This window comes from Belonocnema kinseyi, chromosome 3 (genome assembly GCF_010883055.1).
Source record: "Belonocnema kinseyi isolate 2016_QV_RU_SX_M_011 chromosome 3, B_treatae_v1, whole genome shotgun sequence".
Taxonomy (NCBI): domain Eukaryota; kingdom Metazoa; phylum Arthropoda; class Insecta; order Hymenoptera; family Cynipidae; genus Belonocnema; species Belonocnema kinseyi.
In genome coordinates, this window is record NC_046659.1 from 91,117,332 (window position 1) to 91,130,380 (window position 13,049).

A 13,049-nucleotide genomic window follows, 5' to 3' on the forward strand; every position below is an offset into this window, starting at 1 on the left:
ATCTAGTCGGGAGTGGTGCTGACTGAAAACAGATGATTTGGAGCGATTCGCGCGCCATATGTTGGTCATTCTAAGGACTTATTGAACTACCCTCGTATCTTCGAATTTATAGAAAGATGTTCCATTCTAGAGTTTAGTACAGTTTGCTAAATATTTGGCGCATAAATATTTATTCAAAAGTTCTCCTATCGAATAACAGAATTCAAAAACAAATCGAATTCGTGTGGGCCGTTTTCCGATGAAAGAAGAGGCTATAGGCCGAAGAGCCCCAAAAATGAAGAGGGGAACTTCTATGAAGAGGCATTTTTCCCGAATGAATGATTCTGGATAGTTTAAAATCCACGTCATTATGTTGATTTTCTCACTATATTTTTCTAGTATATTGTGTTTAATATATTACTTGTGTAAAACATTGCCAAAATTTTTTTCAGCTCTGTAGATTCTTTTAATTTTGAGTTTTAATTTACTCAATGGGAAACGGATGTGGTTGAGTTCTGAACGTTTAAATGAACATTTTTTGCTGATGACTGAAAACCAGAAAAAGTGCTAAAATGTTTGTTAATTTCTGTTGAAAAATATTTTATATTGAAAAAGAATTATAATGCATCGTTGAAATTGCAGTTGGAAAAATATTTATGAGTAAAATAGAAATGTTGACAAATATTTCGTTGATTTGAACGTTTAGAACTTCAGGTACATAGGAAACTGAAAAGTTAAAGTAACAAATTAATTAACTAACCTGATGTTAGGTAACTTTGCTTTAAAATTAACATTAAAAGTAATCTAATGTAATTCTTCTTAATTTAAAAGGTCTGTTTTCAATGCAAAATACTTTCTAACAAATTTGTGATTTAAAAAAAAACAACAGATTTCACAGTGGATCATTTGAGACGCTTAAAACTTTTTCATTTCATTTTTAACCTCTTAAAATTTATTCATTAGAATTTTTATTTTATATCTAAAAAATCGATGTTTCAAATAAATTAATATACGTTCCATAATAAATAATTAAACTGATTTTTCAATGGAGAAAGAAAAAAATGTTCCCTTACGTATTTATCCTTAAATATGCTATTTAAGAAGTAATAACTGCGAGGTTTGAAATTATGTAATATTATGTGCATTTTTTTTATCGCCAGTCATTTTTTTACTGATGATTGGATGCCAATTGAGGGGTTCACAACTCCTGCAATCGGTGTACAAAGTTCATTGCATTCACTATGTTGCCACCTTGCAATCACTGCAATCACGCTGCAATTTCATAGTGCAATCATGCAATCGGTTTACACCGAATTTGAAAGTCATGTACTCCTCGGTGCCAATAGTTTACTATCGCTTGAAAGACCAACTACTCCATTTTCTTATATACATAAATCTTATTAAATATTCTAATATTCAATTTATCTTAAAATTTTTAAAGCTTTTTAAATATTTTTCTACTATCTATTAGTTTTGTTTTGTTAAACCATTCACAAACTATTATTGAACTTATGATGCCTGCGGAATAATTACATGGAGAAAACGATATAGCATGAATTGCAATATATACCGTAATTCCTGCGCTATATATCTTATTATCGCATTATAATAGCGTAAAATCGTGATATCGTACATTGCCAGATTTCACATTATATTAGTATTTTATTATATTATATATACGGGGGTTCTAGTAGTGGCCAAGTGATGTTAGTGAATTATCGTAGCTCCGGAACATACTTGTGCGTTATCAGAGTGCGCTTTATTTCCATTTTTCAAAGTTTTGAGATATCATTGTGGGAAAAAATGTTTCTAGACTTCTTCATTCTCAACTAACCAAAATATATTTTTAAGAATATGAATTTAGAATTTTGAAAAACATGCTTCAATATGTGGTTTTATGAGTTGAATAATATAACAGGGGGACACAATAAAAAAATACTCGTACATTAGAAAGTTGATTAATCGGGAATATTATGGATTTTCACAAGAAGTTTTTAATTTTAATGATTGTAAATTCAAATGTCGATTTTAAGTGTTAAAATGCGATAGTTTTTGAATTAGAATGCAGTGGATTCGAAGTTAAAGCTTATACAAAATATATAGATAATTGCTTTATAAAATGGATTATCTTATAAAAAAATTAATACACTGCAGTAAGTTTAATTTTTAGGATGTTGAAATTATTTAAAATAATGTTTATTAATTTCTTGCCTATACAGGTGTATATTTATCAATTCTATGGAATGCTATTCAAAAATTATAAGAAAATATTCTGAAAAATTGATAGTTTTTAAAATCATACGAATCCATTTATTGATTAAAATTTCGGAACTTTATTCCCATCACCAAAATTAGGGTATAATTTTGACCTTCTCATCGCACATAGTAGCTCTTTGGACAAGATAGTTCGATATCGCCCTCCTAATTACTTTAATTAAATAAATATGGAGAAAACGGTAAAACTGCAGACCTGAAATCTTGTCAGCACAATTGCCATTTTTAAAAACAATTATATACCTATCAGGTAGCTGGGGCATGAATTTGCTACTCATTAAAATCACAGGAGTTCTCGCGCGCTTTCTAGTTAGCATACGTGATACATATCGTCGGAGATCAACATGAGCGATAATCTCTTGACTTCAGAGAGAGAGAGGGGGTGGGGAGGGGCCAGGAGCAAGCGCGGTTGTTGGATTAATACCTAACACGAGCCAAAGGCAGACTTCACACTCTTTCCCCTATTTCCTCATTTCTTCCTTTTTTAAAAAATAATTCCTCTTTTTCCCTCTGTTTTCAAGGAGCTTCCCTTTTCCCACTTTTTCTTTTTTATTTTCGCTTAAATGTGGACTGAATTATAGAACCCATTAAGAAAATTTTAATATTTTCAGGTGGAAGTTAATTCTTTTTTGGTTGAAAAGTTTACAATTATATATTTGGTTTAGAATTTATATCTATTGGTGAATAATTCTACTATTTAGTAGAAAATTCAACTATTTAGTTAAAAATCCTATTACTTCGTTGAAAATTCAAATATTTTATTGAACATTCGCCTTTTTTGGATAGAACATTCGTCCTTATGGATTAAAAAATAATTTTTTTCGTAGGAAGGCATCTTTCTTCATTGAAAATTCACTTTTCGTATTTAAAAATATAAACATTTTTCTTAGAAATTCAACCTTTTTTATGAAAAATACGTATTTTTAGTCTTCAGAATTAAACTATTAGGTTAAAAATTCTTGTTTAGAAAATATTTTTTGGTTGCTAATTGAACTATTTTATTGAAAATTCGTCCTCTCTCATATCAACTATTATATTTTTCCTTGAGAATACATCTATTTTGGTTTAAAATTCATCAACTTGGTTTAAAGTTGAACTACTTTATTCAAACTTAATTGTTTTGGTTAAAGATTCAGTTTTATTTGAAAATTTAATTATTCTGTCGAAACTTCGTCGCTTTTCATTGAATTCAATCTTTTTTTAATTAAAATAAAGATATTTTTTGTTGAAATAGCAACTATTATATTTTTCGTTGAGAACACATACATTTTGATTAAAAAGTCAACTACTCTGTTAAAAGTTAAACTAGTTTATTAAAAATTCCTTTACTTCGTCGAAGATTCATCTGTCTCATTGAAAATTAAACTATTTTGTTGAAAATCACATTTTTAATATTTTTCAGCTAAAAATGTAACTGTTTGGTTGAAAATGCCACAAATCTAAATGTTCGCCTTTTTTTGATAATTCAAATATTTGATTTAAAAAATATATTTTAAATTAACTTTTTTGTTGAAAATTAATATTTTTGGGTGTCAAAGTCAATGGTTTCCTAAAACATTTGACTTTTCAGCTTGTAACCTCAAGTCTTTTGCTAAAAATGCAATTGTTTGACTAATAATTTTATTTCGGCTTGAAATATTAGGAATTTAAAGCATTTCTTGTTGTATTCTATATGGTTCCAACAGTAATTTATTTAAAAGAATATATTCCTTAATTTTTGTTCTAAATAATAAAGTTCCTTTTATGTCTAAGAACCAAAAGTTATGTCTAAGAACCAAAAGCAATCAGTATCATTAATATTTTAATCGCTTACAAGTCAATCGGGATTTTTTTTCTGAAATTTAAATGGTTACCATGTTGTCATAAATCACCCCTATGCCCCCTGTTTTGAGATTACTCTGAGCTGCGAATTCTGCAGACGCAAAGGCAATCAATATTTGCTAGTGCTAGTGCAATGTGTAGAAAGGGCGAACTGACCTCGGTATGTCCTTGAAGGAGCCGTGAGAGTGGAGGAGGTCGTCGAGGAAGTAGACGTTCCTGACGTTGTAGGAGGCTCGTGTCTCGTTCCGTATCTTGAAAGCCTTGGGCAGAACTCGCCTTTTCATCAGTTCCTGCCACGTGGCGTCGCGAACCGGCATTATCACTTCGTCGACGTCCAACAGGGCAATGTACTCGTACTCGTACATGTGCTTGTAGAGGCAGTCGTTATAAGGGATTAGTTCGTTTTGTCTCTTGTGGTTAGTCTTTTTCGTCAAGTACATGTGCTGAAAGGCTGGCACATTCGGCTGACCCCCAGGAAGAGTTAGAGGAGTTACGTGCACTTTTCCCAGTTTCTGATAGTGATTCAGCACTTTCGTCACGTTCGGATGAACCTGCGGACAATATTGTCATTTTAGTCTTTCTTTTTTATTCCTACAAGAACAACTAGAACATATTAATAAGGGATCTCTGTATTCTTCCAGAATTTCATCATTAATAGAATCTCGCATACAATTTTCCTGAGTCAGAAAAAGGTGCAAATCAGCCAATTGTAATCAGGGTTATACGTGTTGATAGTTCTTCTTACAATTAGTTCGAAAATAGCGTTTAGAATTTGCCCACAACTTTGATATTTTGTTATAATTCTTCAGTGTAATGACAAATTCAATTGGATAATTGGCACTTCCTTCAATAAAATCTAACCCTTGAATCGAAGCATGCCAAATTTAAGAATTTTAAAACTAAAAGTGTTGCAAAATTAAGCGGGTGAAAATCTTCTCATTTGAAAGTGATTGCAAATAAATGATCTTTAACTGGAAGGCCTTATAAGAATGATCAATGATAATCTAGAAGCTCTTCGAAGTTAAACCATTTAAAATTACAACTATCCCTATTGAATCTTTTGAAACTTTAGAAGCGAAAAATACAAAAAATATTTAATTTATTTCAAACCCAAAAAATCATTCGTGAATTAAAAGATAAAAAGTGTTCAAAAATAAGTCTTCATCCTTGAGACATTTTTTATTGAAAGCCTTTCAAAATATTGGAAATTTATGCAGTTCAAACATTTCAAATTGTAAATAGCAACTTACAAATTTTTTAATAAGCATTGTTTAACGAGATAAATCTTAATAATTGGAAATTTTTCATTTATTTAAAGATGTACAATTTCAAAACGAAAAATTGGACATATTTGATGAAGTCTTTAAGATTTAATAACATAAATTCGAAAATCCTTACAATTGAGTAGTTTTCACTAAAAAAAAAGTGATTTTAATAACCTTAATTTGTAAATTAAAAAAATTTGAACATACAAGAGATATTTAGAAATCAAAAATATAGACGTTTAACAATTAAAAACAGCACAAAAAGATCAAACAAAATCTAAAAAAATAAAAAAGATGCTTAAGATTGTGCAAATTTTTTATTTGAAACTGTATTCAAAATCGACTAATTTAACTTTACTAATGCTTCAAATTGATTTTAGAATTAAAATTCTTCGCTATAGGGCATACAGAATTTTATATTTAACGTACTGAATACCTTAAAAATCTCAAAATCTTCATTATTCGCTCACCGAAATCAACATGCTGTTAAAACTGTTACATTAGGCCCGTTTTTGTTTCTCATCACAACATAAAATTGTATTATTGGGAAAAAAATTTATTAAATGATTTCAAGAATATTTTCGCAAATATGTTTTGGCAAAATAAAATTCTCTCCAAGCTTGGTTACAGAACAGGCTATAAAAGAAATATACTCTTTATATATCAGGACGAGTCTAGAGAAAAATCAAGAGAAATTACGGTGCGAATTTTGAGTAAATTGACTTAGAATATTTTCAGATAAACCGCCGCTATTCTGTTTCTTTTGAACTTTTCTTTTGAAATTTTCAAACTGATTTCGAAAGAAGACACGTAATTCTATCATAATCTGTAAAAAAAATATAAATTCCTAAATTTTATAAAAAAATATCACACTCGACAAGAAATGAATTTTGATTGATACTGTTGTCAATTCTAAAATTTTAGCTTGTATGCTAAAAGTCATACAATTTAAAATTCGAAAGAGTTCAGAAATAAACAATAGACAATTTCGAAAGCCGTGGCTACGGATACCGAAATTCGGTAAAAATAGCCAGATTTTTTCGGTACGGGTAGAAACTTCCAATTTCGAATTGAATAACTAAGTTGAAAGCGTCTTAAGATCGTAAGGATGCGGTTAATTAAAAATTATGTTATGATTTAAAAGTCGTTTCAGGCGAAGACAAAAATGAGTTGTTATTAATTTGCTCAGGAATCAGAAAGTCGGCTTCAATGATCATGAGAGAGGAACTAGAGAAACTAGTATAAGAAGAAGAGGAATGGAATAAAGAAATAAACTATTCTTTATTCAATTCAAAGAAGGCGCTAAAGTGTGTAACGAAGAAACGTGAAAAGAAAAAAAGAAGAGTAAACTACCACTAGAAAATTAGAACACGAGCGATCTTTGCATACTCAATGTGGAAAGAAAGAAAAAGACTTAGTTTACGTGGTAAAGATTGTAATTGAGGCAATTTGCAAGAGAGCATTTATGAAGTAGTTTAGAATGGGAAGAAATAGAAACATTCATTACAAGAATGAAAGGGAAATACGTTTATCTTTAACAAGTTAGTGCATAAAGGTAGGGAAATAGAACCAAGATAAAGAATCGTTTACGTTTCTAGAGTGAATTCTAAAGACGGAGGACTGAATAGGAGAAAAAAGGTTTAAGGTACCACAATAAGTACACATAACTCTCAGGATCTACAAGCAGATTTTGAAATTTGCAATAGATACGTGTATAAATACTGAATCAGGAAGTTAATCATCAAATAAGTCAATGGCAAAAAGAGAGAACTGGATAATTGATGTTGAGAAATAAAAAATGGACTTGAGGAAAAAGATAAGAGCTAATAATTATAATTGATGGAGTTAATATGCCGAGGTCTAAATGAATTACATACGTCAGTGAGGAAGTTGTTAAGGAAAATAAACAAAAGTAGGATCTAGTTTAGCTGCAAGAATGGTAAAGAGGTGGAATGTAATTAGAACACTTGTGATCTTCGGATATCTAAAGAAAAATTCAGGAATGTAAATAAGATACTGATGACTGTAATTCTGACTCTGAAGAAGCGCTACAATCATCATACTATAATCAGTATCAGAACCTCACCTGAAGTTCGTAAAAGAAAATCTTGTCCGCCCCCAATAGTCCGATGAGTTCGATCCACTCAACTAGTCTAACAGACAGATCCTCATGAAGAAAGTCCAATCCCTTAACACAAACCGCGAAGTCTTTCTTCTTTTCAGGTTTATTGTAAATCACCCGAAGATTATTGGTACCAGTATCGCAGACCTTCTCGACCAAAGACACGGAAGCTGGTGGTCCTTTTCTCCAATGAGATTGCGGAATCTTGCAAGCAATCACATAAGGTTGATAGATACCCTGCTTATAATTACCCCACTTGGAGAACCAGATGTACTTATACTCAAGAATCTCAACAACCTTTGGTTCCCGTTCCCCATCGTACCATAGCTGGCAATAAGTCTTGATCACAGGTTCGATCCTATTGATCATCCCGACGATTCTGATGGCAGGTCCAATTCTAGAGAGCTTCCTGTTATCGTAAAAAGCTCCAAAGAGTTGGAATGTTCCGTTACTAGTCTTTAGACTTTGCCAGTAGATGTTGTTGAACTCCAAATCATAGATGCTAGGATATTTTGCGACACAGCCGGATTCGTTGCTTTTTGCATTTTTATTTTGGTTAACGCTAAATTTGCTGTTCTTGTTCCAATAGGCAAGTGGCAGGCTGGGTAGACGATCTTCGATCTCTCGGATAAGTTCTTCCTCGGTTTTCGCTGGTCTTTTGTCGAGAAGAGGCTCCAAGTCGATGGGACTCCTGGTGATTGGGGAAATTCGTTCGCTGCCGGTTGTTAGGGTCGTGTAAAGGGAACCAAGGGCGGAATTATCTCTAGAAATGCTAGAATCAAGTAAGGAGGATCGTTGTAGAAGAAATCGGGATGCACCCAGGCCCTGGTGCTCTCGTTTGTAGCCGCCGACGCCGTCGTCGGCGGCCATGTTACTTTCATGCAAAACACTATTTTCTGCATGACGGAACTGTACTGCAGCTATCATCACGAGGCCCCAGGCGAAGACGAAGACCAACGCTCTGCGGGCACATCTCGATGATCCTCCACCGATGCAACTCTGCAGCATCCTCGACGCCGGTCCTGGTCCTACTTCTCGGTGACGAATTGTCACCCGTTATAGCGCCTGAAACAGAGATGTTTTTCGTAAGTTCACTGTGAAATCGTTATTCATTAAGGACTGTCGATAAACTATGTTAACATTTGAGGTGGCTATCACTTACATCTACGGTTTTAATCGCATTCGTCTCTTTTAACGTTTTTAAAGTAATTATTTTTGGCCTGTTTTCAAGAAAAAAATTTTAGTTGAAAGTTACTTTTTTTGTTGAAAAGTCTACTATTATATTTTCTTTCGGAAATCCTGTTTCTATTGTTCGTCATTTTGGGAAGAAAATTAATCTTTCTTGTTGATGATTAATTTTTTTGGTTGAGGATTCATATATATTTTTGTTCTAAATTCGTCTTTTTTAGTCGAATTGAAGAATTGAAGATTAGAAACGCCAAAAAAAACGCAGAATAAACGTAAAATTACACAAATTTATTCCAATAAAATACCAGCCTAAAATAAAGAAAAATATTAACATACGAAAAAAAAAATTTCTGAATGTACGTTAAGCCTTTAACTATTATAATATATCTAGAAAAATAATTTATTTATTTTAATTGGAGAGATTTTTGAATTTTCAAATTCTAAGTACAGTTGTTGCCAAAAGTATTCGTCCACCTCTTTTTTTATGACTGAATAAATTCTCTTAGTTTTCATTATGCCAGAGCTAAAAAAATGTCTCTTTAAAAGGTTGATTGTTTTCGAAATTCTGTTTAAAATAAGCTCAGGGCGAAGTCAATTTGTCTAGTTTTTAAGTAGATATTGCAAAAACAGTGTAAATGTCAATGTTTTCTTAAATTTCCAATAACTTCCGAAACAGTTAACATTTTTGAATTTTCTTGGGCTCATTTTGAAGCTTTTTTCCACCGTATCACAACAACTTACGAGTGTAAATTAAAAAAAAATTCTTTTCGAATTGCAAGAACTTGAAGTTGTAATAAAAAAGTTGGATAAATTTGAAAACATCTTATCTGTAGGCAAATCAGAACAAAAGTTAAAAAAATATATATTTTGGGGAAATTACATAGAAACTTCATGATTATATGTTTCATATATTTTACAAAAATATTTTTGTTACCAAAAATAATATTTCAATTTTTCCAACTTTTTTGTTACAACTTCAAGTTCTTGTAATTCAAAAAGAAATTTTTCACAATTTACACTCGTAAGTTCTTGTGATACGGCGAAAAAAAGCTTAAAAATGAGCCCAAGAAAATTCAAAAATGTTGACTATTTCGGAAGTTATTGAAAATTTAAGAAACCATTGAAATTTACACTATTTTTACAATATCTACTTAAAAACTAGACAAATTGGCTTCACCCTGGGCTTATTTTAAATAGGATTTCGAAAGCAATCAACCTTTTAAAGATACATTTTTTTAGCTCTGGTATAATTAAAATTAAGAGAATTTATTTAGTCATAAAAAAGAGGTGGACGAGTACTTTTGGCACCCACTGTATATGATGGGTAGGCATTAATCACGGATATGAAAATCTTGAGTCATAAATTCTTTAATAAAAATATTTAATCAGAAGAATCTTTCCCAGGTTCTTCAAAATTGAAAAAGATGTTAGGAAAAAGCCAGAATCTCGAGAACCTTGAAGCTATTTTTGATTTTCATTTGAATTAATTAATATCTTTACAATCCAGAGATTACAAATATTTTAAGCTAAGTGATAAAATATTGATCGAAGTAAAAAAATTAACAATGCTCAGTACAATATCGATTACAATTAATGAATGGTTTAGACAAAATTCGTTAATAAATTCCAGCCTCCTGAAAAATTTTTCAATAAACGAAAAAAAATAGTTTGTAAAGAAAATATATAGTTTTAAAATAAAAATCCAGTATTTACTTAACTTATTGTATAGTGCTACTGAGTTGTCAATATTTACAGCAATTTGTTCATTATTTACTGATTCTGTATAGCCTTATACATCCTCTTATCTTTATAATTCTAATTTTGCATGCTCTGTTACTTACAAGTCTTTATTATTTTATTGCTCTTATTTTTCTTTTCGTACATATGCCGTTTCCTATCGATTAATTTTTCCGTTGACACACAGACACACACACACACACACACGTTTTTTTTTATTCTTTTACTTGGAACTGCACCATAGCTTTTTCGATTTTATTTCTTTTTTGTAGTCTCGTTTCGTTCATCATTGTTTCTTGAGATAGTATCCAATTATTTTTATTGACATCCTCTTCATCAATAACCTTTATTGTATCCGATTTTCTTTCCTCTGCACAACTTTCTTATTCAATTCTGCTATATTCTCCTATTTTATGGTTTTTCATGAAACTTTTATATTGTTTTTCCCCACTTCCGTATTAAACGGGTTAATTTTACCTCGCTAAGTTGCTTCTTTGCTTCATTTTCTCATTTCTTTGATGTATATTTAATTCTTCTTTACCTGTTACCAGTTTACCTTCATTCCTGGTTGTCCTTCCTTTCTTTACTGACTTTTCTTTTTCTGAATATTTTTTAGATTTTACATATCCAGTATTTCTACCTTTCAATTTAAAAAATTTTAAAAACGACTTAATCGAATCGAAATCATACGCGTCTTTTCGGGTGAATAATTTCTTTGTGGTGTAGAAAATGTATTTTTTCAGTTTAACATCCTAAAAAACATCCTAAAAACGTAATCAAGTACATAATTGACTCATTGTACTTCAAAGAATAAATTGAAATGACCAGTTTATCAAACTTAGTGCATAGCAGCAGTTTTTTCAATTTATTTTAAAATATATTGACCGATATGTATATTTTTTTGCACACAACAAGAACAACTGCGTCTTATTATTAAATATACCCGAGTAATAGAGTATGATTCATTTACCTGTTTTACAATCTGATTAAAGGCTATCAAATGGCATTACAAACTGCAGCAGTCTAACATTTAATTATTCTTAACTCCCATGCGATTTGAATTTTCAGGCATTTACGACTCATACCTGCTTATATTACAGATCGACGTATAATCTACAATTCTAGTTAGACTACTGCGTGAACATCATTGAAATTGTTACTGATCAATTTTCAGTACCGTTGCAACTAGATATACATAACAATTTGTAACGCCATCATCACGTCATTTACAGATCTTTTCTAATCTTTAGAATTATCGAAACCGGTTGTACCGTCTCATGTGCCATTCAGTTCATTTCATATCGACCACTTCTGAGATTCGAAATTGACACTGATTCTGAGCCAAGGTTCAGTTCAACTTTCCAATGAAAGACTTTAAACCATAACTTTAAACAATAATATTTCTACTAATTCTACTTCATATGGTGAAATCTTAAATGTATAAATTACATTTTTGTTTATTTAATCGCATAATACTTCATAACTTTGTACCAAGTCGTCCGTAAGTCAGGAAAAGCCTAGAAATCAAAGAAGTTACGGAATTTGATTGGTCAGAAAATGTCAGGAATTTTACAAAAATCTTGAAAAAGTCAGGGAATTTCGATAAGAAGATATATCAAGGCTAATAATATTTGAAATTTTTACTTTTATTTCGTATTTCCGTTTCTTTTTTTGCACCTGATTTTTACGAACGATTTTATTTTTAGTTAAAACTTTTAATATATCTTTGAAAAGTTTCAATAAAAGACCTAATCTTTTGAAAGGAACTTTCAGAAATTTTTCTCTTTTCCGGAAATTTATTCTTGCGATAATCGCTCCAGGCTCTGAACTCAGAAAGCGCTTCTCAAAATAAAATCTTATCGGTGAAATACTTTAGACTTTAGACCTTTACAGAAGACGCAAAGCTTGTTTAAATTTGATTCTATTGAACGTCAAAGGTTGAATGCCATGCAGTTCCAATTTGAAAATAGATTGCGTAGGTTCTTTTTTACGATTCTTGTTCTATGAGCTAGTCAGACGAATACTTTGTTCACTCAACAGGAATAAAATCCAACTCAACAAGAATAAAATCCAGCTTAACTCTCCTTTGAACGCTTCCAGCGTAAATGCCTTTTTAATTTCTGTCGATATCAAAGTTTACGAAAGTACGCGAAAAGTTTTAAAAACTACACGAAGTGATAAATTCTTCTATTATGTTAATAAATACTAAAATTAACGTTTCAAACAATTATATTAGCCATCCAAATCTTCTCATTTGCGAGGAAAATTTTATTGTATCTCTTGGCTTGTAAATGTATAGTTTAGGAGAAAAACTCATTTCCGCAATAATAAATTTTACCTTTGGTAAAGAAGTTTAATTCGATAATTTAAAAGATAAAAAAACTGTTTATGTAATAAATGTTACCAAACTACCTTTTTTATTGTCGCTATCTATCAAATTTGAAATAATTAATTATAAATTAATAATAATTCAGACCTAATTCCAAACGAATTAAAATTAATTGCAAAAAATATTTGAAAATCTCTTCACTTTTTGTGAATAAATTCGTTAAAATCCATTACAATATACAGTCTGTCAAGTTAAAGCGTGGGTAACTTTTTTGGTAAAATATTTTATTTAAACGCATGTTTCTACATGGAATTACATTTGTCAAGGTGTCGAG

At 30.9% G+C, this 13,049-nt stretch overlaps 1 protein-coding gene across 1 annotated transcript in view; it reads right to left on the bottom strand.

Annotated features, from left to right (window-relative positions):
* Positions 1–13,049, bottom strand: part of LOC117168861 — a 52,579-nt gene that overhangs the window by 10,051 nt on the left and 29,479 nt on the right. The window contains exons 2-3 of the mRNA XM_033354731.1: positions 7,426–8,526; positions 4,231–4,625 (exon numbers count right to left, since the gene is read on the bottom strand). Coding sequence (XP_033210622.1) covers positions 4,231–4,625; positions 7,426–8,469 — 1,439 coding nt within the window. The 5' untranslated portion in view covers positions 8,470–8,526. The remainder of the gene's footprint in view (positions 1–4,230; positions 4,626–7,425; positions 8,527–13,049) is intronic.